The sequence below is a fragment of the Clavelina lepadiformis genome, chromosome 1 (assembly GCF_947623445.1).
Source record: "Clavelina lepadiformis chromosome 1, kaClaLepa1.1, whole genome shotgun sequence".
Classification (NCBI taxonomy): Eukaryota; Metazoa; Chordata; class Ascidiacea; order Aplousobranchia; family Clavelinidae; genus Clavelina; species Clavelina lepadiformis.
In genome coordinates, this window is record NC_135240.1 from 13,415,460 (window position 1) to 13,442,299 (window position 26,840).

General features: G+C 36.3%; 2 protein-coding genes across 10 annotated transcripts; both read left to right on the forward strand.

Annotated features, from left to right (window-relative positions):
- Positions 1-2,232: 2,232 nt before the first annotated feature.
- On the forward strand, positions 2,233-20,771 carry LOC143455638 (potassium voltage-gated channel subfamily KQT member 4-like). Of its 9 annotated transcripts, none has more exons than XM_076955109.1 (18): positions 2,233-2,312; positions 5,624-5,758; positions 7,012-7,217; positions 10,445-10,535; positions 11,255-11,381; positions 11,499-11,674; positions 11,803-11,931; positions 12,134-12,244; positions 13,975-14,159; positions 14,228-14,399; positions 14,523-14,640; positions 15,330-15,429; positions 16,549-16,680; positions 16,885-17,076; positions 18,393-18,594; positions 19,019-19,144; positions 19,283-19,499; positions 19,853-20,771. In XM_076955109.1, exons 3-18 carry the CDS (start codon positions 7,018-7,020, stop codon positions 20,404-20,406), a joined length of 2,832 nt encoding a protein of 943 aa, XP_076811224.1. In that variant the 5' UTR covers positions 2,233-2,312; positions 5,624-5,758; positions 7,012-7,017; the 3' UTR covers positions 20,407-20,771. The 9 variants fall into 9 exon arrangements, 7 of the variants coding, with proteins under 7 accessions (XP_076811224.1, XP_076811222.1, XP_076811223.1 ...); XM_076955107.1 differs by lacking the exon at positions 2,233-2,312 and adding an exon at positions 3,913-5,390; XM_076955108.1 differs by lacking the exon at positions 2,233-2,312 and adding an exon at positions 5,320-5,457.
- Positions 20,772-21,170: 399 nt separating this feature from the next.
- LOC143458406 (sodium-coupled monocarboxylate transporter 2-like) lies at positions 21,171-26,822 on the forward strand. Its single transcript, XM_076955311.1, has 13 exons — positions 21,171-21,300; positions 21,550-21,653; positions 21,742-21,930; positions 22,112-22,177; positions 22,477-22,596; positions 22,675-22,829; positions 22,921-23,052; positions 23,401-23,619; positions 25,470-25,582; positions 25,680-25,837; positions 25,932-26,161; positions 26,299-26,402; positions 26,491-26,822. The coding sequence occupies exons 1-13, from the start codon at positions 21,252-21,254 to the stop codon at positions 26,682-26,684; spliced, it is 1,833 nt and encodes a 610-aa protein (XP_076811426.1). The 5' UTR covers positions 21,171-21,251; the 3' UTR covers positions 26,685-26,822.
- Positions 26,823-26,840: the final 18 nt, after the last annotated feature.

Here is a 26,840-nt window from a genome sequence, read left to right on the forward strand (position 1 = left end):
AAATGTTCAATACAAAGAGATTTTCTTTTTAACCTAGTTTTACGCAACAAACTGTGGTGTGTATGATAACAGAGGAACACCTTTGCTTATTCAAGAAAAATTGCTTGACGTCGTAGTGCAGTAATAGAACACTCCTGTTCATATAATTACATTTTTGTCAGAAATAGAAAGCAAAATGCTTGAAGGCTGTTGAGAAAAGTAAAATCGTTGATAGTTGATAGGCATAGTGTGTATGTGTTGCCGCGATCATGTAGTCTGAAGTTCTGAACAGCTCCTAAACAAGAATTTGCTCTATAACAGTTTCCTAAATTTAGATACTTTGAATGCCGTTTACCCAATCTCACGGAATGATTTTGTAGTTTTGTAAATCTAGCTCATTATGGACTTGTTGCCGATCTACGTAGTCACACCCAATTTGTTAAATTAACCAACATTTAAAAATAAACTTTGGCATGATTGCGAGCAAAGAAAACTGACGACACAAAACCTGGTCCCTATAATTTATTTGAGAAATCTGGAGTAGCCATTTGGTAGGGTGTTAACAACATAATATTGAGAAATAATACTAAAAGTACTAGAAACGACAGAATATAGAAACTTTCAAAAACTAGCTCGTTACGCACACCTGCAATAGTAATAGGCTACATCCGTAAATAATTCTGGCAGACCTTGGCTTGTAGCTACTGTATACACTATACAGTACACTTTCTTGACAAGTCCTATAGCTTAAACATTCTTTAAGATAAGTGCATCAGAACACTATGTGAGCAGAGCCAAGTCCACGGCAGGATAAAAATTTGCAGCGTTGTAGGAAAGCGATGAAGAGTAAAAGCTTACTATCCAAACTTAGCGGTAAAGGGAAGACAATTTTTCTTTCAACGTTGCTCTTATGAATAGCAGTTATCGTTGTTAAATACTGGAATGTAACTTTAAACATTGGGGCACATTAAATTGTTTTCTGTCAAAGGTCATTCTTAAATCACTAAAAAGTATATCAATACTTAACGTTCAGACGTGGATGACTAAAGCAGGTTTAAAATCGATACGGCGGCGTATCTGGCAAGTTTTTCATTTCTGCTCAAGCCTAGTACCAAAGTTAGGTATAGACATACAAAACTATCTCGAGTGAATAAGAGAGCGTCTATGCTTTGCCAGCAAAACATAACATATTCAGATTGTTTTTTCGGGTAGATTGGTATCGCCGGATTTCCTCGCTGATTTGCTAACCTTAACTAAGCTGATTTGCTAACAGGAAGGTTATAACTTATAACTTCAATCTAACCCTATCCTAACTTATAAGTTAACACAAACGAAATCTTTGCTTTATTTGCTTGTCCTTGTGTCCTACAGTCAACCCGCTTATCTAAAGCAGTGCAATTTCACTGAATGTAATCACTTCGCACATAGATAAAACAAATGAAATTTGGCAATAAAGGTTGTAATATTATTATAACTTTTAGCAATCATATCGCATGAGTTAAAAATCTCAAGTAGGCCTTTAAGCAAAACGTTAGTTTAAATGGATGTGGCGGATTAAATATGCAACAAGCCGTTTTTTTGCAAAAAAAAATATTGCCTGTCAAAGTGGATGGTAGGCTATCTCGTAAAATCCAAGTAGAAAAGTAAAGTTACTGAACACAGTAAGTAGATATTCATTTAGGTCTTCTCTCATTTGCTAAGTTTTGTGTATTTGAATCAAATTCGATTTGACTACAACGTTTTTGGCCGATTAAGACTTCAGATGCAACCAGCGCACAGTTTGTAGTGTGTAAACTTAACCTTCAGTGATTCAAAGTGAGCAACCACCCGTGACTTATACGAGATGATAAAGATTTTTCACATTTTGTTTTAGCTGTAGTGCTGGATAGCGTTTTTCTCGTTGCAAACTAGTGGCCCTTTTCTTGGTATAGATAAAACTTCTTGCTTTGTTTTGATGAATGCAGCATGTAAGGCAAAGTTTTGTGGTTTATGAATAACAAGCAGATCAGTGAAGGAAAAACAGATCCTTTTAACAATGGTTGAATAAATATTGATTAAATGCTATGACTTTTCCTTTATAAAAGTCTGAAACTGCATGGTGTAAAATTCAACCGATCGTTGCGTATTGGTTACAATCCACTGGAGAAGAAAATAAGGATAATTGCAGTAAAGGAAGTGTAAGTTTGCGTAATGCTCATTCAGGAGCTGTTTGTGCTGAATAGTGTACAACATACCGCAAAGGAAGACACCCCCTCGTGCTCTGTCAGCAATGTATATGGCATTTAAATCAGCAAGCTAATTACCGTTTTGATTACGCTGAGGAATAGACAAAGGTTAGTGTAATTTCACTGAATGGCATATCCCGTTTAAGAATATGTCATTGAGCTGTATACTTCATGTTGCAATAATTCAGTGTAAAAATGTCACCAGCCACTACTGTAAGTAGGAATTTTCTGTGAGGAAACGTGTGTTTTCTAGCCTACCGTAAACTTAGTGAAAAGCTTATTGCAAAATGGATTTTTTTAGACTGGCCATCGCCATACAAGTTGTTTTTTGCCGCTCCGTTCGTAAGTGGAGTGACCACTGTCATAACGTCATCGTCTAACATACGGTGATTGAAGGTTTATACGAACTTTGAATTACATTCACTCGGGTAAAGCCATTATCTTCAAAATTGGATGCACAGCACTCCACAACAGGTCTGGTAGTTTAAGAACAGTGGCAGAAGTGGCAGGTTTAACTAATTTTAGGCAAATGACGTTTCGTATTATGTATAATCAATAATAAGAGCAAAGTATATTGTAACCAATAATAAGAGCAAAACTGACCGGGAAGTCGTTCGCACTAGTTTAGTATGTTCTTCTGCCCACTTTACTAAACATATGGGCAAGAACCTTACGTGAATCCAAAGTAAGCTAGCAAAGTCTTGTTATTAATAATTTATTAGAGTTTATGTTTGACAATTGTTTAAGTCCAGCAATGATGTGTTGAATATTACGTTAGTGAAGAATAACTTTATAAACGCGTAAATGTGAAGGAAACAATTCAGGCGCATAATTGCTTACGGCAAGCATTTCCAGGCCGCGGTATGCCCAAGTTAAGCCGATGAAGAACAGCAAGCCGTGAATATATTTCGTCTTGACTGCAAAATAGTTAGCTCGGGGGCAGGTAATAAGGTGTTATTTGTTTCGAATAACTGTGAACTTTCACATCTTACAGAGGCCCCTTGCAATTAAGCTTCTACTGTATATTTTACCACCGGCTCTGTGAATGTATGCGCTTTGCATTGTTTTATAGAATTGTATTCAGTGTTTGTTTGTACACAGCCTTAAGACTCCCATCAAAGCTATGATAGAGATAAAAAAGTCGTTAAGTGATATCTTCCATTTTCAATCGAGTTTTATTTGTTTCCAACCAGGCATAGCAAGAAGATCTTTAAAATGCAGTAGAGCAAAGAATCCAGGGAATATGTAGTCAATCAAAGTTAGTCTACCAAATGCAAACTACTTATGATTTTGTGGTATTCATTTAGTTTGAGTAGGTTCGGTAATTCCGGTACTTTGTTAATGCTATTTAAATCGTTAACGTTTAATCCCGGTTCTTATTTAGTTCAGTACTTTCCTATGGCCAAGAAACTACTATCACTTAAAAAGAATTAGGCTACATGTAGAAAATCACACTAGCTTAATACTGGATTAAACTACTTACTACACCATAAAATTTTGTCACACAAGCAGCCGGTGTGCGGCTCTTGGTACAGAGCAGCAGCAAAGTACCGTAAGTTCCCGTGAGTTTTTGTTTTCTTGCAGAAGTTTCAGAATAAATCTTAGTTACCAATTAAAAATTCCTTCCGTTTTTAATTAATCGTTTAGACACTCTTAAGCACCAAAGTAGTAATAAACATCAACATAAACGGTACAGTAGTGTACTATTGATACCATGGCGGATTTAATCCGAGTTTAATTAAGGATTAATTTTATCCAACTCTTTGCATACGACAAGTTACGAAATAAGCTCCGTCGTACGTCCAATAAAAGGATGTAAATAGCATAACTGGCGTATTTTTACGGAGACGGTACTTTTATAATTCTAAACAACAGTTATTTCTGCGGTCTGTTATACCAGCCATTTAACATTACCACTGGCAAGTATCCAATGTGATTGAGTAAAGCCGCTGACCCGTGCCACGTTTCACGGACGACCGAAATTTTCACACGTGATTGCGAGCCTGCCCCTGCATGTTAAAAGCGCAAACGCGCATGAAAAACAGATCCATGCAGTTCGTTGAGAAAAATATCACGCTAAGAATAAATTCTTGGGGCCGTGTGGCTGGAAGTCTGGAATATCATTTTCACTTTGGACGTTTTGAACTATTTTCGTACCATGCTCACAGTAACATTGTTAAGGAGGTAAAGTTTATACATTGTTTATCGTCCATGACAGTTATCGGTTATCGAGAAAGGATTAAGCAAGCAAATTTGAGTTTTCCAACGCATATTCCATAATGCTGATACCAGTTAATTTCATAAATTTGCTTTAGTTTAACGTTTTATCGTTAGTACGAAATGCTTAAATGATTAGATAGAGCGGAGTTAACGACGGCAAACGCAAATGAGGGACAAATTGGTCGTTTTTAACGTTCTCAGTAGAAAAAAATATGCAAAGGTACAGACGACAAGTTTCTTGACGTTTAACAGGATGAAGTTATAAGAGCTTTTTAGCTTTCCGGAAATGACTTTTTGTTATAAAGGTTTTCTTACAAAAAATGATTAAAGATTGTGTATCACAATAAAACTGCTCGAAGCATCTTGTTCTTGAAAAGTTTACACTCTAATAATTTTGGTCGGTTCTTTAGACCAATGCAGTATACTGTGTTATACAACATGTATAATGTCAGCACCGTTCCGTGCTGAAAAAAAAACCTGCATCGATTTGGGAAGTTATTTTTGTAAAAAGAACCAACATGAAGTGCGGTGTGGATAAAATCTTATAGACTGAGTGGTAATTATATACGCATTTAAGCTGATCATCTTCGCATACAGTGTATGTTATTAAGAACTTATAGTAGGCTACTGATTTTTCGTCCCCACCGCAACAATGAAGAAAAATAAAATGATTGGTTGATTTAGTTTGTATGTTAATGAAAATTTACGTTTCAGATGAAAACTCTAAGCCTAATTAAGAATGTTAATGATTATAAGAATTCAAGTCAATCGAAACAATTTTATACATGTCTACGACTTTAAATAAGTTGCTTTTTTGAACTTATGACGTCATCAAGGGTAACGTTCAGTGACGTCATCACTACCGATGACCATGACGCAGATGGTTCTTTTCACAACATCCCCCTCCAACCTCTGGCTAGTCAATCCACATTAAGTAGAACATTCAAAACACGGACTTCTTTCATGGTAAACTGAGGCCTTCATATGGGAAATTCGTTATATGTTTCATATTTACGATGCACGTTTCCTAAGGGTAGGGATTTTATTTGTATTTACGCAGACGCTTATAGCATAACAGCACAGGATTTGAAATACATTGAAACACTGCTTCATAAATATGAAACTAACAAAATGAACGAATCCTCGATACATTGTTGTGAACGTTTGCGTAAATAATTTGAGACTTTTTGACTGATTAGGATCTGAACGCATCTGAAGATGAAGGTAACTTAACTGATGTCAGCAGCGATGGTTCCTCGACTTTTGGCAAAGGAAAAATACCTGGAGCACAAAACAATAAGAAAGACAGCAGGCAACAGTCCATTGCAACACAGGTATATATTCTTCAAGTTGGTGCTTATACACTTTGCAGTTAATTAATACACGCTGATGATCCATATCATGACAATATGTGTGTGCAAGCTTTCATGAAGTTATAGAATCAACTCAAAATTACAACATCTGACGTTTTTTAATAAACGATTAGCAGAAGTTATTCTAGACACATAATGATATGGCCCAACTAGTAAATTGAAAGAAAATAAGCGGTATACGTTAATTACGCTATACTATATCGCAAATAGAGTTGGTTGGTCGGTGTTGTGGTCTGTTTGGATACACTGCAAAATGTAACCATTTTTTCGAGTATATTGTTTGCTAAAGTATGGCTGTCATTGTTAAATATCTTTCAACACCGAAGTGACTATTTTCCCGATGTGGTCCACAAGTCGGAAAAAGAGTGATTTTAACTTGAAATTTTTGTGCGTACAGTATAGACACAACGTTTCATTCGGAAAAACGACGTACAAAAATAACAGGAAATGGACTTGAATGTCTTTCTCACGTATTCTACACCACAAAGTATACTTTTACTTTTTCTTTAACTCAATTTTTTACTAAACGATTAACTAAAGCAAACCTGACATTTCGGAAATTGTCTCGTAGGCGCCATAGCTAAATTTTGTACGTAAATATCGGATTAAGTATATCGTACAGCTACACTAAAAATTGCGCAAAAGGTCTTCAGAGCTCTCCCTACGAGGATACCAAGCCCCGTTATAATTCAATACCAATTGTTCACCTAGGAATATTGGAAAAGAGATTTCTGTTTCGAACACAACCAATATATTTTCATGTCTATACTAGCGTTACCATTCATATTTACACAAACAACGATACAAAAAATGTATTGGCCTTACAGGCCGTCGATACCTCAGCCTTTTATGTATTAAGTCTGGTTTCCTTGCTTTTGTGCATAGGTGCAGACGCAGCACATTAATGGCGCAGTCCTTGCTGTTTATATTGTCGTTGCAACAGTTGCTATGTTCAACTAGATTGTGGTTTTTAGCTTAATTTTTCATACGTTATATCGTGCGTGTTTCTACAGCAATGTTTTTAAAATTTGAAACATCAACAAAATATGAATAGGCCACTTTGAAGTCATATGATCAGTATTGTACTTCAATTGTACCTCTAGTGTCATCCAGCGTATTTGTTATTTGAAGAAAGAGGCCACGTTAAGCAATGTGGTACGTAATACGCTTATCTCTTTCTCCATGTAGTTAAATTTAAATCTAAAATGTTGCAGATTTTTATGGCTCCTACGAGGTTAAGATCAGGTCACAGCTACCAGGAATCCATGCGAAAACGAAAGATGAGTCTCCACGGAAAACCAATCTATTTCACAATCCCATCAAAAAGAAAGTCCCGTAACCGGAAGGCAAAAATTGCCGTTTATAACTTCCTTGAGCGTCCCACCTTTCATCCTTGGTCCATCGTCTATCACGTGGTAACGTGAGTCATTGTTGCCGTGTAAAGTGTGTGTGTGTGTTCACTTCAATTATATGTCGAGTAGTATTAGTCGAAACACTCGGTACTGATGCGAAGTCCATCTTTGATTAACCTCATCTGCTACGTGCTTGCATGCATGCTCTAAACTGTCACCTTATCGACCTCACAGGTCACAGCGCATTGTATAAATGCAGTAGTGGATAGGTTGACATTTTGGGTACCGGGTATGCGATTCCGCTGGGATATAATGGAAATTTCTCAGTGGCTATTTTCGAGCTAACAGTGAAGTGGCAAGCTTCGCAACTGGCCAAAACAAATAATTTTCCCATAGTTTAATGCATAATTAAGCATTCATTGCTAATGCTCGTAGATATACTCCAAAAGATCCTGTGATACAAAACTGATAAATTTAGCGACTATAATATACAGCTGTAGCAACACGCGACTATTAAAACTTTTAATCAAACCAAATGCATAAATGTTTCTGGAGGTTATTGTTAAAAAATATCATTCTGTTTATAATACACATTGGTATTAGGTTGACAGAGTTGGTCTAAACACAGTAACCATCCCAATCTGAAACGTTTTGCAAAACAACCCCTCACACTTATTTGCGAATGACAACGTAAACAGCAGCAGTTATTAAAAATCTGCAACAGGTTTATTTCCTCCGACAATGTTGAAACGTTACTCTGAGATATAACAAATCATTGCTCCTATATACGCCAGTATCAATATAATTTACAACAACATATCTTATAGACTACGATGTATCACGTAAGGCGTGCGACCGCCCGCACCTCGGGCACATATGCTATAGGCTATATATATACATATAATCAATTAAAGGTATAATTCTGAAATTGTAATGTTATTACGTAGGATTACAACCGAAACAGTCTACGATTTTGTTCAAATTTAACACGATAATAAATCATTTGGTTCAATCAATAACGCGGTGCACATCACGTTTGCTTTAGGATGCTGAGATCAATTACATGTCGAAATCGGCGCGGTCCACTAAGGAATTTTAAAGACTCCTCACTCCACACTAACAAAGAATGTATTTAAAATCGTGTTTAAATATAACGTTGAGCAGTAGCGCGTTGTGCGAATACCTGCATCGTTTCTTTACTGTACGACAGTTTCCCAACAAAATGACAGTTTGAGGTATAGCTACAGTATATCTATATATACGGTTGATAAGCAACTAATTCCTGCCCACCTAAAGCGGACTCTAGACCCACAAATCGTTAAATTCCTTTTTTCTTTTTTGGGAAAAGGTCGCGGTCGCGCGCAAGATCCGAACTTGCACTTTTTCTTTCAGCACTTTCGCACACCGCTTTTATCGATGATTGAGAGATTGTCCGTCCGCGCTGTAAAAACAAGAGCGAAGCTTAGGGTTATTTAATTAGTAAGGTAAATCGGTTTTAGTAAGAGCTATCTTTAGTTTAGGTAACAACATAGAAAAGTTAGCGATAAAAAATCTGTCATTAAATGTATTTTTGCTTTTATGCTCTTTTGCAACAAAACTTTCGATGAAGCTTAGTTTTTCGATTGTTAGTATAAATAAGCTCTTAGCAGTTTCGAGATATGCAGAAATATTGTGGATAAGCAATCTTTGGATGTTTTAAGTACAAAATTAGATTATCCTAGGCATGGTTGATTCTACAAAAAGAGCTCTTTCGTGTCCAGGCGAGGGAAAACGTTTAGACGAAAAAGGATTATCTTTTCAAGCCTCGAAATTACTGTCTAATTCAGCAATGTCTCTTCAATTCTCTCCGATAAAAGCTCATTTTGATTCGGAAAACAGGGTTCGTTCACAAAGAAGCAACAGTGTGTCATTTTTTCAAGATCCTGTTGATGATTGGTCGTTGAGCCGTAAATTACGTGAGGAGGATGTTGAAACTCTGCCATCGATTTCAATTGAGCCTTTTGAAGATGACGTTTTTGACGGAAGCAGCACGGAAGGGAAAAATCCAGACTGGAACCTTACCCCAACGAAATCGATGATAAGTCACGTCTTCTTTGAAAAATCTAATGACTGTGGTTTACAAAAACAAAATCATTTGAAGCAAATTTCAGTCGACCAGGAATGCTTTTTGGAGAACGGAATTTATTCCGCTGGAGACGCAGAACTCAAAAGTTGCGACAGGCTACATGTTCCACCAAACACCACATCATCTTCAATAGCCGAAATTAAACGTCTGCAAGGATTGAATTACCAGCAATCCCACATGAATAACTTACGCCCCGTAGCTGAGGATGATCGACAAACGTCTACGTCAATTCGTTTACAATCTCCATCTCCGTCAATTTCACCGTCAAAGGCAGATGGACGACGTTTCTTTTCAGCGCCACAATCATATCGCAGTTCTTCTATTCATATAAACAAGTTGCAGTTTCCCATCTCGTGCAATAGTTCAGATAGATTTTTGATGGAAAAACGGGTCACTCTTCTCGGCAAGCCAATTTCTTCAAACGCCAAATCCAAGCAAACCTTGTATCATAGGTATACAGAACCAATTCGGTATTGTGATTAACCCGCACTGTTCATACTAATTTATGTCACGTTTTGTTTCGATATAAGGCCTTAACTTATTATTATGTTGCATTTCATGCAGACGCCTAAGGAGTTTGGTGTTTAATTTTCTGGAACAGCCTAGAGGATATCAAATATTGTACCACTTTTTTGCGTGAGTATATCGTTGTCGGATGCCACGGATAACTAAAAGGAATATCGCAACGTATTGGATTTTGTGAGATGCCAGCATGCACTTTGGTTACCGATATATTTATCCTACAAACTGTATCAAAAAATCAGACAATCTAACGGCTTGAGAACATAGTATTTCACAGCTGAAATAAATTCAGAATATCAGCTCATCTCACAAAACATACTTACTTTTGTTTTTGAAACAAATCTGAAAATAGACTGCAAAAAACCCCATCCGCCTTTAGCCGTGTTGTGCTGTAGCGTATAAACTTTATAGGCTTGCTTCAGTTTTATAATTTTTTATTGTTTGAAATGCAAAGCTGTTTGTATCGATCACTTGCAATAAAATCGCTTTGTGTATTGATTCTGCTGGGTAATTGATTTGAATGATTTGATCATTAATATCGCTTTAATATTTGCTTTTTCAGTAGTGTGCAACAACTGCAACCATGCTACACTGCTGCACAGTATACGTGAATGCAAAGCGTTTTTAATCAGAACTTTTGTTTTTTAGCTTTGCCTTGGTTTTTGGTTGCCTTGTCTTATCAGTTTTTGCCACTATAGAGGAATACAAAGTGATGGCAAACAGAGTTCTCTATGTGCTGGTAAGTGTACCTGTACATTGAAATGCCATAGACATTGTGAGGAAGTCATGTCTTTTCAAGTGACATAAGGTGATCGAGACGATCGTGCGTGGCAGTTATTTTTATGAGCAGAACCATTACCTGTGTTGTTACGATCACGTTTCCCGGTGCTTTCTGTCGTAGCGTAGGAAACTGTCACTTTATTAGCTAACAATGTTGCGTTTATGAATATTTTCATACGCAATTATATACTGTTAAATGTGGTGACAAATACAATGGGCTATAGTTAAACAATAAACACACACGACAGAAAATGTTTTGGACAGGAAAGAATCTTTTTGCTCAAGAATTGTTTCTGACTTAGTATACATAATATAAAACATAGAAATGGGCAACCATGAGCTATTAACTGCTTAAGATCGATACTTATCAGCCATAAACTAAAAAACACCTCAAAACCAACTCGGCTAATGCTTTGTCTCTTACGCTCGCTGTTTTTGTACAAGATTAATTCAATTTTGTGAGAGATTTCTTACCGGTATAGACAATAGATAGATGTTTCAGATTTTGTTGTCGTTAATTGTTTAGTTTATTTTTTGGATTAATTATCTAATTGTGAAATCTCATCCGAACTTTACCTTTATGAATATATTTCGGGACCTTATATGGAATTTATTAAAATGGTCAAAGCCAATTATTACAGTAATGATGTCTGTTTCCTATCGCAATTTTTTCCCTAGGAAATAGTGATCCTGGTTGTATTCACATGTGAGTTAATCCTGAGGATGTGGAGTTCCGGGTGCAGATGCAGATATCAAGGAATTGTAGGGATCTTACGCTTTTCCAGGAAGCCTTTTTGTATTATAGGTATATTGCGAAACGGTGCGATAACTTACACTTGGCGGTTCCCTTAGGCTGGTTATTTCCTTATGGCAATACAACAGGTCTGAAGACATTGATCGTGTCATTGGCAATAACTTACAGATATAATTGTGGTCGTCTCTTCCTTCCTTGTCATATGCATTGGCTCGCAAGGCCAGATGTTCGCAGCCACCGCAATGAGGAGCGTGAGATTCCTCCAAATCCTCCGAATGGTTCGCATGGATAGAAGAGGAGGAACCTGGAAGCTCCTTTCATCCGTGGTGAAAGCTCACACGAAGGTTGTATTGCCATTTTCAAATGTTCTTATAACTATGTTACTAGATTAAGCGTTTAGCTACTAACATTCACCTATGCTTCCATGGTCAATCAAATGAAGCCATTAGAGTGAAAATATATTTTTTCATAGGAATTGTTAACTGCATGGTACATCGGCTTCCTCGCGTTAATTTTTGCTTCATTTTTGGTTTTTCAAGCCGAAAAACAGGAAAACGAAAAAGACTTCGGAAATTTTGCAGATGCACTTTGGTGGGGGCTAGTAAGTAAAGTCTCTTATACTTCGATAACGTTTCGCTGTCGGTCAGGGACTACTAAATCGTAGGAAATAATCTTACAGCAGTATGCTAACATGTATGCTGCACATTTCAAACAATTGTTCACCTATATTAGTTATGGTTAAACACAAGCAGCAACACTAATAAATCTACGTATCTTTATGAATCTTTTAACACGGTATGCAGGTTACTTTAACAACGATCGGATACGGAGACAAGACACCCAAGACTTGGATAGGACGTCTGATAGCAAGCTGTTTCGCCATTTTAGGGATTTCCTTTTTTGCGTTACCTGCGGTAAGCAATGCTTCGCTTAATCAATAATAAGTTTATTTTAAGGCTGGATATAAGGAAATAATTAAGAATAGGCCATCCTGGCAAAAATGCTGTTCACACGCATTCAGACTTTTCCCCAAAGTTCTATGAATCCAGCAAGTTCGGCTGGTTTATAAACTTAACACCTCCACCAACTTTAGTAGTAACTTTAGTAACATATAACCAAGCGAAAGTTTTACGCTTAGGGATATGGCCCGTTCTTCTAGCTGCCAAGCCCGTTATATAATAATCGTTGTTCTGATCCACCGTCGTTCATTCTAGCGTGAGCCGAATCGATTAGATTGCGTTGACGCACGTGTAAGATCTTAGTTAAAATGATAACTGGAAAGTGGTTAGGCAAGGTAAAATGCACCGATTTTTAATTTAATGACAAGATTTTTGGGCATGGTTTCATAATTTTTGCATGTAAAATTAGCGCCGTTCAATTCCACAATTTTGTTCCACTGTCGAGTTAAGTTGCATGCATAGTGCTTCATATCTTCGTTGAGACAAGAATACAACATTTGCGAGAAAAAGATTAACAGCATTGTGACAACGTAGTCTACTATATATAGGTAGGCCTATTATAACCTATATATTTGCGGCCTGAGAGTATATTAGGCTTTAACGAATATAACAGTTGGACGTTACCGATGCTGCATTTTACACCATATATATTTATATAGAGTAGGTGTATACTATATACAGTATGCTATTTTAAATCAAGCGAATTATAATCTTTTTATCAAGAAAATCCACAAGAACAAGCGTGTTAACTGAGTGCTAAAAATGCATCATTGTATGATCTATGATTCTATGTAGTCTCGTTTTCGTGCTGGTCAATTACCGCCAATACCAACTTCGGATAAATCGAAGTATTTTAATTGATCCATTTCATTCCGAGTTAACGAGCGCCTAGTGTGATTATTGTTATGTGTGTTATTATGTTCTTTTTCTAACGGCAGTTTTAAATGCTTTCTTTTAATAAAACTGCTTATTACCTGCACAAATTCGCGAAAGATTTTAACTTCGCGATGTGGCTTGAAATTCCAAAAATGTCACAAGCTGTGTCCATGCCATAGTTATTGGATTCCAGGATTTAATTGAAAAATGAAGGTGGGTTATTTTGGAGGATTATAAAATAAGATATGGGCTAGTATATACCCATAAAATTGGCTACCAAGCACCATGCTCCAAAAGTGAAAATTCCAGTGCAATTTCATAAATAAATGATAAAGTCGGGCAAAAAATGAGGCTCGTTAAAGAGCATTTTTATTTGTTTGCTGACATTTTGGGAAAATAATTTCTTTTCATCCAATTGCAAGTTATGATGGGAGTTTCCATTGAATCCGCTCAGCTTCCACGCCAACGAAATGAGAGCGAAATAGACTATACGCTACTTATTACTTAATTTTGAATAAGTTAAGCAATGTTGAGTTTCCACAAATTTCTATATCATGGCAATAAATTTATACCAGTTTGGATTTGTAAATATGAACTGTATACCATATCAATCTGTGTAAATCTATGAGCTATTGTATCGTATAATCAGTTGAAATAAACGCATTCGGTCAAATAATTTTTTTCTCTACACATAAAACGCGTTGTTTTAAAGAAAATTGTGTTTAGTTTTGATATGTAAACAGTATAACTAAAGGGTCGAACAGAATTAACCAGAAATGGTTTGTAAAAATGGTATGCTTATCCCTTAGGGTATACTTGGTTCAGGATTCGCGCTTAAGGTGCAGGAACAACACCGACAGAAACATTTTGCCAGGCGAAGAATGCCAGCAGCCTACTTGATACAATGCATGTGGAGATGCTATGCTGCCGACAAAAATTCCCGCTCGGTTGCGACCTGGTTACCCCACTTGCGCGCACGAAGCGACTGCCACTCGTAAGACGATGAAAGTTTAAAGATTAAGTGGTTTGCACACATATGCTTACTTTATAATTTTTTCTTAGGGGTAATAAAAAAACTTTAAAAGATATTCTGCGCCCTACAAGTCCCAAATTGGGGAGAAAGCCTACATTAAGAAGCCGATTCAGTTCGAAATTGAGCGTGGTCTCGCAACCTCCGGGACTGACTGAATTGGCTCCTCCGGTCTCACTAGGACTCCGTAACAACAAAGCGGAGGTGAAATTTCCCTTTATTACCCCTAAGCTGCAAATGCCGTGATTAGTTTTACTAACTATTGGTTTAAGTCATACTTCCCCAAAAGATATGGGAAGTATAACGTGTTTTGATTTTGCTGTACAGATCACCAAATCTCAAAGTTTTGCCGAAAAACTTAGCGACCGACTTTCGCGACAAAACTCCATCCGAGTTCCATGGCGAGACAAAACTGTCGTCGATAAAAAGTCCCCGTACGAAGCAGGTGTATAGGCATATAGTGTATAGGCGACTTTAAACCGTTGCAAGGGACACATTTAATTGTCATTTATGCACGTGCAAATGCAACCTTTTAGCCAATGTTTATTTTAACTGTAAACCAAATATAGCGGCAAATATTTACGCAAACGTAAAAGCAGTTTTCAATGTATTTATGACATGTTGCCGATCATGGTAAAAATTGTTTGGCTTTGTACGGACACCGATGGTTGAAGCGGTTAGCTAAAGTACATGTATAAACATTTACAACGCCACGTTATCAGCATGTATGCGCATTCGTGTGAGATGATGCCCCCTCTACTTCCGAAAAGAGAAAACAATTTTTGTTAAAGCGCTTAATTATAGAATAGTGTTGTGTAAATTCTTTGACCGGTGTTCTTCACTTTAAGCACATACTCCGTCTTTAAGTTTTCATCTGATTTCTAGATTTTGAATAGTAAACAAGTAGGCCTACGGAGGCTAATTCTCGCAACTGAAAGTTACTTGAAGTTTTTGCCTTATTTTGCGATAAATAGCATATCCGGGATTTATTGTCTCATTTACCACGTTCACTGGTCATGAAAAAATGGTTTTATGTTGTACGCTAAAAATTTATACATATTGCTCAGAATAACCTTCGTTAGTCACGTAGGTTCTAGGCTTTATTTATTCAGTTGCCTTAATTTATGGTTGCAGAGAATGCTGAAGATTCGGATGGTTCATCTTCAAATGGCAGCAACGGTAGCGGGTTTACAGTGCTAACAGAACAGCATAAAAACGCTGTCAGAAGTATCAGGTTAGTGGTTACTGCCGAAATACTTGTGGTATGATTATGACGCATATGTCAGTATGGTGTGTTTTTATATTCAGCGGATATTGTATATAGTAGCCTAAAAATGTTGATATATGCGTTGGTGGGTTTTTGTTTAGTGATGGGCACGACGACATGTGCAAAAACAAGTTGACCTTAACCCAAAAAAGAGTTGTCAGCAAATGTGCTGGAGAAGAAATTGTTCAATAATATTTAATGGTTTAGTGGTAGACATTATTGCCAAAAACGTGTCACCAAAAAACGTAAACTTTGCGTTTATTATGACAATATTAAATCAAAATATGAAAACAGTTTGCATGACGGCATGACGCTAGTATAGTATAGTAGTATAGTATAGTATAGTATAGACGCTTTTTCTTATTACGTCGTAATACTGCATCAGATATTGTTTCAGTTTCATCATCTTTATTCTTGGTCGAAATCTGATGTAATCAGTCATTATTTAGCAAATATCAGTTGAACATTAGCCGGTAGAGATTACTTTTCTGTATTATTTATCTGCCTAAAATAGGTAAAATGTGCTCTCTTTTGGAGGTTCAATATGAATGAAAGAGCCGCATAATACTGGGCAATGAGCCGCGGGTTGGCCAGGCCTGGTATAGTCGTTCAATCAAATATAAACAGAACGTTTCGTGTGTACGACAAGTAATGGGTATGGTCCTAAAGCGTTCTTAAATGCGTAACAGGAATGGTTGTTGACACTAGCCTATAGTCCAGTACTGGTAAATGTAGAAAAGACAGAAATACTTCAGAAGTACACGTACTGTCACCTGCGACATTTCTATGGTGAACATAATCATCAGCTGCAACTAATCACCTACTTGCATAGTTATTTTCCATTCAGAAGGCTTAAACAACCCACCACTACATATTATACTTGGAAGCGTTGATTTCACGCTGTTACGTCAGAATTGCTCCAGCATTATTAGCAGCAAATTGGCCATGCATTTTCGGCAATAACTGCTTGATTAATCGATTTATGTTACTGAAAAATTTTTTGTCCGGTTCACTTACTGACAACCATTCTTCAATTTAAAATCAGTTGGTTTTTGTACTTGCCCCTCACTTTTTACGTTACTGCAGAATGATGAAGTTTATGGTCGCCCGAAGGAAATTTAAGGAGGCTTTACGGCCTTATGATGTTAAGGACGTTATTGAACAATATTCTTCGGGCCACGTGGACATGCTTTCGCGGATAAAATTACTTCAGAGCCGGTAAGTTTTGAAAATATTTTGAGCAAAAAAAAAATATACCAAAATTTAAAATTTTTGTAAGAAGGTGACTGAAAAAACTTTATAATACCTGCCTACACATAGAAATTAAATAGGTCTTTGAAATTTTAGGGAATAGATTTTAAAGTAGTCTAATCTCTTTCGAATTTAATTGTAAGAATATAATCGGGCTATACACCCTCACAGGGTAGACATGTTACTCGGAATAAACCCGGAAAATTGCACCAGCAACGCGACATCTTTTTACCGTAACATGCAACCCACTCACAACCCAGCCGAATTTCAACATTGTCGGAGCTTGAACACCAGGCTAATGAACGTGGAGTCCGACCTTCGCAGTTTGGACAACAAGTTAGAAACCATCTTGGAACTGGTGAGGTAAGACAAATGTCCTTGCTGATATGCTTGTGGTCGCCTTTCTTTCAACAAAAAGGCAATAAAAAGGCAACAAAAATAGAAGTATGATCAAATTTAAACTTGTATGTAAAAAAATAACATTGGCACTGACCATGTGTTGATTGATTAGGCTACTACTTATTTTTACCATTGTGAGTAAACCAGATTGTATTGTTAGCCTACTTCCTATAATACCTTAAAGGGAGCGACAAGTGCAAAAACAAGTTTTTAAATACAGTTTTTTTAAATACAAACTTTATTTGAAACAAGAGCTACCAGTAAGCATACAAGACAAAAATTCCAATAATATTCAATGGTTAAGCAGTTATTGGCAAAAATTATATTGCAAATTTGCCGTTTCTTAGGACGGTGGTTAAGACGTCACAAAACTACACCATACTTGATAACTGCATGGTGATTTCTAAATCAAAAAACTTGGTAATACCCTACTGTAGTCGTGAACTAACTAAAAAACTTGGGAATTTGGCATCGCAGGTAGGCGATTAGTTGCAAGTTATGTTTATTTCCAACATAATTTTGTCACAGGTGACAGTAGCCTACAATATAGACCACATGTATTAGTACAAGTCTTCTTGTGTTAATGTCGATTGTTATCGGTATTAGACCAAAGTTGTGCCGTTGAGCCAACAGCCAACACTAAGCTCGAATAGCTGTAGCTTAGCATTTACAATACGTTCACCAGCATAAACACAAAAACTGTAAGTTACACTGTTAGAGTAAACCTAACTAAGGCAAAATACTGTGTTAGGTTCTGTTATGCACTTAACCACGTACAAACAAACCAATTTCTTGCCGCCTACAGGAGATGATGCCCTATTCATAGTGTCATGCACACGGTTTACAGATTGTGACGTAATATAATTACTACCAGTTAAATGTTGTGATTAACGCTAAATTGATAATTTTTCAACACATTTTTGGCAAATATTGCTTAATCGCAATATAACAAAATTCTTTTTCTGCTGAAAACTCGTTTTGTGACATAAGATCAACTTGTTTTTGCACTTGCCCCTCACTTGAACTTCTCTGTAACACCGCCAATCATATTATTTTACCATATAGGCTACATCGTATTTAGTGAAAGTCATTTAAGCTGGAATTTGACCTTTATTTGTTTAATGCGATTTTTGGATATTTAATGCTATGAATTGATGCTTTGAACAAAGCAAAACATGTAGAAACGTTTTACAAAAGAAACGCAACCCCACTCTTTATATGAATCATTTACCTTCCTATAGGTTAAAGCTTTTATCTTTATTTGTCCTCCATATAAATAGCCAAAATGGAAGCGGCCCACGACAAAGGTTGATCACTGGAATGTCGAGTGAGAAATCACGGAGAGGAAAAGAAATGTTTACTTCCTCTTTACGGAGGACGCCATCTATGCAGCAAGCTGCAAGTAACGGCGGTGATGCTAACATTACATCAAGAAAGCATTCCTTTGGGTCGGGGCGTTTTGCCAGATCCCGGTTTTACCAGGTACTATGGCTTTAATAATTTTATTTTGTCGATTAAAATGACGTTGGAATATTACTATCTAGTTTCGGAAAGAAATTTCATGTGACTGCCGCAAACTTATCTATTTTTTTTATCAGGATACATTGATTATTCAAAAATCAGTCAAAAATAGACTAATTTTCCACATCATTGGAAATAAGATTTTGGTTGAAACTACGTTTGCAATTGTATTTTTGATTTTACAGATTAAAGTTAACCTTCAGAGTTACCATCTATATCATGTTTTTTATTTTACTATATACTGGTTTAAAACACGGTTCAGCCACCATCAACTTTGTAATTATATTGCAATCGAAAAAAACATTAGCGATTTTCATACATCGTAATCAAGCTTATTTGATAACTTCGGGAAAGTATCTTGAATGGCAGTTTTCTGGTTTGATAGAGCAGCAAACATGGGAAATCCTCAGTTAACAGGCATCAGCACTTTCACAAGCGGCAATTATCTCCAAAGTTGACGAAATCTGCGTATGAAATGAAGCCTGCAAGCGCATGGGGAATAAAATCCCAGGTAACAGAGCATCGACGATTTGAATAAGGCAGAAGTTATTACTTTTAGCAGACAATACTCGATCAAGAAAATACTATAAACAAACTGATGACAGTTTAGTTGTGCCATTTTAATGTAATGAACAGTATGACATTGCAGATTGATTATGAATCACCGGATACAGAAAATGAAGACAACATCCATTCTGATAAAGATTCCAACAAAGATGACTGCATCGACTTCGCAGAAGACATTGAGGAGAATAGAAAAAAGGGATCATCTGTGCGCTCTCTTCCCAGCAAATCGAGACGATTTGGTGTATCTCATGATCCGTTCCCTGCAAAACCTTTGGTAAAAGTTCTCAGCGACGTAGAAGGTTAGAATTTATTTTTAAGTATGTTGTGTAGTAGTAGTAAACAGAGTAATAATAACAGAACCCACAGCACATCAAATTCTGGAATTTAGTATTCCATGTTTTGTACCTTCCATTGGCCAGTAATAGGACGGGTTTTAGCTGAATTTAATTAAATGATTTTATTGGTTTTATAAACATTAGGTGACTTATATACGATATGTCTATATTTAACTTTAGTGCGCTGATACTGTGCACCAAAATTAACTTCTAAATACATTTTAACTATTTTTTTAACCTTTTCGCATTTCAGTTTATTTTTATTCATCATTTGCAACTAATAATTAAATGGTCATTAAAAAGTCAAATTTTCATAGAATTACTGGACGAGAAGTATTCACCTGCTGGCAGTGGTGGCGATAAAACGTCACAACCAACAAATAATAAAGATGCTTGGAAAGAAGATTTTTGCTGCAGGATGCCCTCTGACGGGAATGATACAAACGATTATTCTTCTTGCCTAAGTTCCATTTCTTTGCAATCAAACGAAAATCAATCCAGCCTTCTTACGGAACGCACAGTTCTTGACAGTTTCAAAGCATCAGAACCAACTTCTTACGCTTCTAACAAGTCATCACAACACGAAACATCTGACTGGGAAATGCCAGTCACTTACCACAGTTTGGCCGTGCCTTTACTAAACAAGCCTTCAGAGAAACTTAATGACAATTTCATGATCTCAAATGAAATTTTAGTTGACCAATCGGAATGTTACACGTTGCACGAAAAACATACACAACGCGTCAGTAGGCATGAAGATAAACAATTGCCTATGCCTATTTCCCCTACATCAAAGCCTTGCTTAGATCATACAAATAGTGTCACTTCAAAACCATTTGGTTGCGTTGTAAGTGCCACCGACATGGTTTAATATGGAATTTCTCCCTGTTTTTACTTTTGAATTTCTTGTAATTAAGTTTTTTCGTTCTAATATCGGCTTTACCGTGTTTTTTTTTATCTGTAATGTATTGTATGGGAATTTTTGCACACAACCGTTAGCATCTCGGAGAGAAATATCCATAAATAAAATAAGTTTATTCTTTAGTACATTGCAAATTGCATTATACGCAAAGCAAATTCATCACCTTGTCCTGTACAATAACGAACGGTGAAGTTTTTATCGTGAAGCTTGTTTGCATTCATTAATATTCCAACGTTTTAAAGTTCAAGGCCCTATTTGTAGCTGTACTGTATGTTTTAACTGAGATAGTGCAACAACCTCTTATCAAGTTCTAAGACTCGACCGTTATTTCTAATTTACAGCAAATGTAATGAAATTAGCGAGTTGTTAATAAGTAAAAACTGATACTTCAACGTTATAAGTAGGTCACGCAGTCTATTTAGGTTGGGATTTATAGATTATAAGGTAAGGACTTAGATTAGGTTTAAAATTTAAGTTAGAAAGAAGCTCTAAACAAGTATAACTGTAAAAAGTAGTTTCAAACTTAAAACATTCCTGGTGAAATGGTGACCTAAAGTTTATTTGAACTCAGTTGGACCGAATTAATATAGCAGTCATAAACCTCAATAGTTTATAAGTACATATAATAAATATCCTGCAAATTATGCTGACTAAGCCCACCGAGTATACCACAAAATTCTTATTTTTATGACTTCATTCATACTTATATAAGTTCATACAGCGAGCCTGACAGAAAGCTTACAATTTTGCTACCAAACGGTTTGTTCAGTGAGTACAGGATTTAGCTTGAAGATATGAGCCCAGTTAAAACATTTGGTGCAGTTGATTTTGCGGTTTTCGTAGGTAAGTAAAACCAAATAATTAAACTTTTGTTAAATTCGTTTGCTGTATTGCCTATGTTGTAAACACTGTATGTACATTTATATATATGAAAAGATAGCGTATACACAGTATTCTATACCAAGACCACATTTCTCGGTATAAACAAATCAAGTATTTGTTTTTTTTAAAGAAAGTTGGTGGGCTACCTTGCTTAGGAAACTATCACGCAAGCATTAAATTTTATGTTATATTTGCTATTAATGTATGCAGGAATGCTTTTGGTGACAATTATTATCGGGATTTATCACGCATACAAAGACAGAGAAAAGAAGAGCATAGCAAATTATTATTTTGGTGGAGGAAAAATGTCACCGGTTAGGAGTAACTAGCAAATTTAGCCTATTTGTGTTTTAATTACTTGAAAGTTCTATTATCACTTCATGCTTAAACACCTGCCTTCAGATTCCTCTTGGCTTGTCGATAGCTGTCACCTTTATATCTGCAATAAACATAATTGGATTTCCAGCAGAAACGTATTTGTTTGGTACGGCAATATTTTGGTTCTGCTTTATCATAATTGTACCCACAATCGTAGCTTGTTTATTCCACATTCCAATGGTGCATCGATTGAAATTGGTGTCTATTTATCAGGTAAGTTAAGTGTTTATTATATCAGTTTAAAGCTTATTTCCATATATTTCCGAAAAAGATTCTATACAACCTTAGATAGCAAATTTAAATTAGCACAAACATTTAATAGACAAAGTGTTGTCGACTGGTGCATAATATAGTCTTGGAATAATATTTCATGTTATGTTGATTTCTTTCACAGTACTTAGAACTTCGATTTGACAAAAAGCTACGACAAGCTTGTTCAGCAATCATGCTTTTTATTATGGTAATCAATTTTTAAGTGTTATTTTTATGTTGAATTGTATTATCACAAATTAACTACCGGTATACTAAAATGGTTTGTGCCAAGTCCCCAACTTACTCAACTTAGAGAGTTTTCAAACGCTATAGAACTATAGAGCCAAAAAACCATTCTGCTTCACCCTTTCTCTGCATAGTGCACAACTATAGTCTTAGTCGAGTGTGTATGATCATGTGTCTGATTTACAGGTTTTTACTGTATACCAACAAGCATCGTAATAAACAATAAACTTATTTTCCTTTTGTTATAACTAACACCTCTAGATTGTCTTTATTGGATTGACTATATACGTACCTGGCCTCGCGCTAAATGCAGTTACACCCTTGGGTTTGGAGTGGACAATTGTGTTGACGAGTTTTGTCTGCACACTTTACACAGCATTGGTAAGTTTATCATGAACTGGAGACATTAATTGTTTGATTTGAAATCATTATATGACCGTGAAATTTGCATGCATGCAGGGTGGCATGAAAGCAGTTGTTTGGACAGACACCTTACAAACCTTCATTATGCTGGCTGGATGCTTAGCTGCTCTGATAAAAACTACAGTGCATGTTGGAGGGTTTGGTAACATTTGGGCCGCATTGGATCGAGGAAATAGATTGAATTTCTGGAAGTAAGAACCGATGTTAATAACTTGCTAGCCATATGTTTTGCTGCATCAATGAGAAACAAACCTTCATACAATTGAATTTAATTTTTTGTAGTTTTACAACCGATCCGACGGTGAGAAATTCATTTTGGTCTATTTGCGTTGGAACTTCAATTGCCGCATCCAACCCGAATCAGGCAATCACACAACGTTATCTTTCATGCGAATCGATAAAAAAAGCTCGAATGTAAGTCAAACATATTTTCCGATGTTGATTTTGTCTAAACCATGTTAATGAAATTTTAAAGTAAAATAAAAAGCAGGATATACTGCGAAAATACAGTACAACTGAAGAAGCAAGCTTATGTTTGCGAAAGCTCTTGCTATAAAGTTAACCTTCATAGTGCCAAACTATATCCTGTTTTTTTATTTTATATTATACAAACAAATAGAGGATGAAAAAAGTTATGTTTACTAAAAAAGATTTTGCATTTCCACGCATTATAGTGAGGTGCAGGAATTGCCTATTTGCCTCGTCTATTTTTTTCACTGAAAAGTTTGCCTATGAAACTATATAATATCATTATTTTTATAGGGCAGCCATGGTAGCTATCGTGCCGCATTTTGTGTTTTCAGTGATAACAATATTGACTGGATGTGCCATGTACGCTTATTACGAAGATTGCGATCCAATAATGGATAAAAGGATTGCAAAACCGGATCAGATGATGCCTTACTTGGTTGTAGATGTGTTTAATGATGTTCCTGGTATGGCGGGACTTTTCGTATCCGCTACTTTCAGCGCAACCTTAAGGTGAGTGAAATGACTTCATGTTTATTTCAGTGGTTCTCAAACTTTTTCAGCTTGCGGCACACTAAGAAAATTAAAATTAATTCGCGGCACACTTACTACAAAAATAAAGTTGCTTTAAAAAAATTTACCGTTGTAATGTATAAAACTTATCATTATATCATATTAATCAGACTAAATACAATTACTTTGCTTAACTCCGCGCGCAAGTCAACATGTTGGTAGGTAGACGTCTAGTTTAAATATACGTTATTACATAACAATCCAATACAATCTTAACGTGACTATCACCTTTAGCCAACTACATCGGCAAGGCGAATACAATAATATTATTATCAGTCATCTATTCATCTATTGCAGCGGTTTTCAACCTTTTTTCGTACCGCGGCCCTTTTAGCGACCCAAGATGACCTGACGACCCCCTTCCAAAATAATGCAGTTTTCCTCTCTGAGTAGCCCTCATCTGCTAAAATTTGTTGATCTGAGCCTTCATTTCAGCTGTATGAGACCTCTTTTTGCCCATTTTTTATGAAAGAGTAAAAAATAAAGCTACAGTAGTACTGTACTTGCAAAATTTAAAAAGAACTAGGTTAACAACGCTAAATGAAGCGGTAACAGTCCTTTACGGCTAATCTATATAACGGGATTATGTAACAATCGTCTTTATCATTTAGTAATTAAACGCATTTTTCACTAATAAACCCAAATACTGAAAGTTGTCTTACTTAAACTACTGCACAGCACTGTACAGTAAAAAACTAATCAAAGACAATTCAATCCTTTGCAAACCAGCTTTTAACCACATCACTTCCTCCAAAAAAGTTAAAAAATACACCCACTCATTAAAGACATTGCGACCCCCAGAAAAAGGCTAGTGGCCCCAGTTGGGGTCGCGACCCCTACGTTGAAAACCACTGTTCTATTGGATAGTGCGCACTCAAGCCTGCATGCATATTTGAAATGCGAATAGCTTACTTTCCGAAATTACAAAAAATCCTGTGGCACACCTGAGAATCTCTCACCGCATACAGTTTAAGAAAAACTGATTTAGTTATTTAAAAAAAGGGGATTAAATGCTTTCTTAAAAGATTATTGGCTGTTCAAGATTCTCAATCTTTGTGGCCCCAGTGTTTTTAAGGTATTTCGAGGAACCGAAACAGTCAACCGAAACCCAACAAATTGATGATTTTGTGGGTTTGCTTCACTGCTTAACAGGTCGTCTTCGCCTTCATATGTACAACGTGGATGGAAACTGTGTTGGGTTGAATCGGTTGTTTTAGCCTCGAAGTTGAAGACGATGTCTATTAGATTGGGAATTCAGAATATGAATGTGGATATACATATCCTACGGCCTAAGCAAACGATGGCACTAACTAGCTGCGAAAACAAGATACGAGTCATAAAGGCGTACAGAAAAGCAACAGGATAATTTGATGTATCTCGATCTCGCGCGGAACAACAAAATGCTAAAATTAGAATAAGTGGGAGTTCAATCTTTGGAAATAACAATGTCTGCTGGGCATATATAGCATAAACAAGAACGGTGAACACTTAATTAATGTGATTCAATCGCAAATAAGGAAATGCTAAATAACGTAACTGATTGAACTGTATACATCTATCTTCAAATATTATACACAGGTCTCTTAAATTTCACCAACAGTCTATCAAAGTTTGTTCTTTTGCAACCGCAGTTCAGCGGAAAATTAGCAGTTGGTTTTTGAAAGTCGCCGTTTCCTAAAATTTCTCAGCAGTCACTAAATCCAAAAGTTAAAATACCTTGTTTGTGGGTATATAATAATTAATTGATAACTACCTGTAAGAATGTAAACAATTAGATTTATGTTTTAAAGTACCGTTTCTTCGGGTATTAATTCCCTGGCGGCACTCTTACTGGAAGATTTCGTTCTCCATCGTTATCCAAAGTTAAGCTCCACTATTCAAGTGACTCTCAGCAAGGGCATTGGTAACGATTACATTTTAAATTGAATTCCTGATGCCACTGTTGATTTTAGAAGTTTTAGTATCGATGGTGTTTAAAACTTTTCGTTTTGTTGTGACAGTAATTGGACTGGGAGTTATTGTGATGTGCTTTGCTTTAACAATCAAATATTTTAATGGCACCATCATACAAATTGCTTTCACACTTGGTGGTACGTTAGGAGGACCAGTGTTAGCAGTTTTCACTCTGGGCATGTTTTTTCCTTGGGCAAATACTAAGGTAGTTTGATGATGATGAACGCTGCAAAACCAAGACGTGTTTAGTCAAATTATATTGCCATAACAAATGATTTGACACTGGTTGAGTTTTTCAGGGCACAGCCATTGGACAAATCGTCAGTACGGTGCTTACTGGGGCGTTGGCAATTTGTGGAATCGTATACGGAAATTCATCAGCTCACAACCGTGCTATGCCTTTGTCCACTGCAGAATGCACGACTATATCGCCCAGTAATACACAGTCATATACACGGAATTATACGACTCTTTCTACAAGTCATTTTGCTTATGAAGAACTTTCCACCGTATCTATTGCTTCAGACAGGTATGTGACTTTGCGAATACTATGTATATACTATAGCAAGTGCAACTTAGGCTTTGATATACACAACTGACCAAATGCGGTAAAAACGACAAAACATATATGCATATAGCTAAAATGTTAGGCAATATTTATTTCAGATCATCTCTGGAAAATACTTTATTCGCAATCTCCTACATATATTACGGTACTGTAGCTCTCATTATTGGACTGACTGTGGGATTGGTAGCCTCATTTTTAACAGGTAAAACTGTAAAAGTCTGTTTTTGCTATAATACACAAAGCACCCACACCGACAGTCAACGCAACAAATGTAACGGAAATATTTCTAGGTGCGAACAACCCGAGGGAAGCAGATCCAAAGCTCTTTTTCCCTTTGATTGAAAACAAGATCTTTCCCGCTTCGGTTAGACACTTTTTCCGGTTTGGCGTTCCAGAAATTTCGCAAAAAGTCTGTTATGAAGCCGTGCCAAGAGAAAAAGACATTGTAGAACAACTTAACGACGCAAAGGAGTCAGTTGTTTAAATAATACTGCTTAAAAAACTGAAATTGAAGGAGTTTTACTTTATTAATGTTTCGTTGGATGTTTTATACCATTGATGCTTTATTGGTGAAACACAAACCCTTTGGCAAAGTTTAAACATGAAATTTGTCCTAGTCGCACATAGTGGTTGTTTTTAT

What these genes read in the sequence shown, in the direction of transcription:
- LOC143455638 (XM_076955104.1), top strand. Translation starts at nt 8,873, where the DNA reads ATGGTTGATTCTACAAAAAGAGCTCTTTCGTGTCCAGGCGAGGGAAAA. An exon ending in AAGCAAACCTTGTATCATAG is followed by an intron (nt 9,727 to 9,838) that starts GTATACAGAACC and finishes CATTTCATGCAG; the next exon opens with ACGCCTAAGGAGTTTGGTGT. An exon ending in AACGCTGTCAGAAGTATCAG is followed by an intron (nt 15,430 to 16,548) that starts GTTAGTGGTTAC and finishes ACGTTACTGCAG; the next exon opens with AATGATGAAGTTTATGGTCG.
- LOC143458406 (XM_076955311.1), top strand. Translation starts at nt 21,252, where the DNA reads ATGAGCCCAGTTAAAACATTTGGTGCAGTTGATTTTGCGGTTTTCGTA. An exon ending in TGATTTTGCGGTTTTCGTAG is followed by an intron (nt 21,301 to 21,549) that starts GTAAGTAAAACC and finishes TAATGTATGCAG; the next exon opens with GAATGCTTTTGGTGACAATT. An exon ending in GCACACTTTACACAGCATTG is followed by an intron (nt 22,597 to 22,674) that starts GTAAGTTTATCA and finishes GCATGCATGCAG; the next exon opens with GGTGGCATGAAAGCAGTTGT.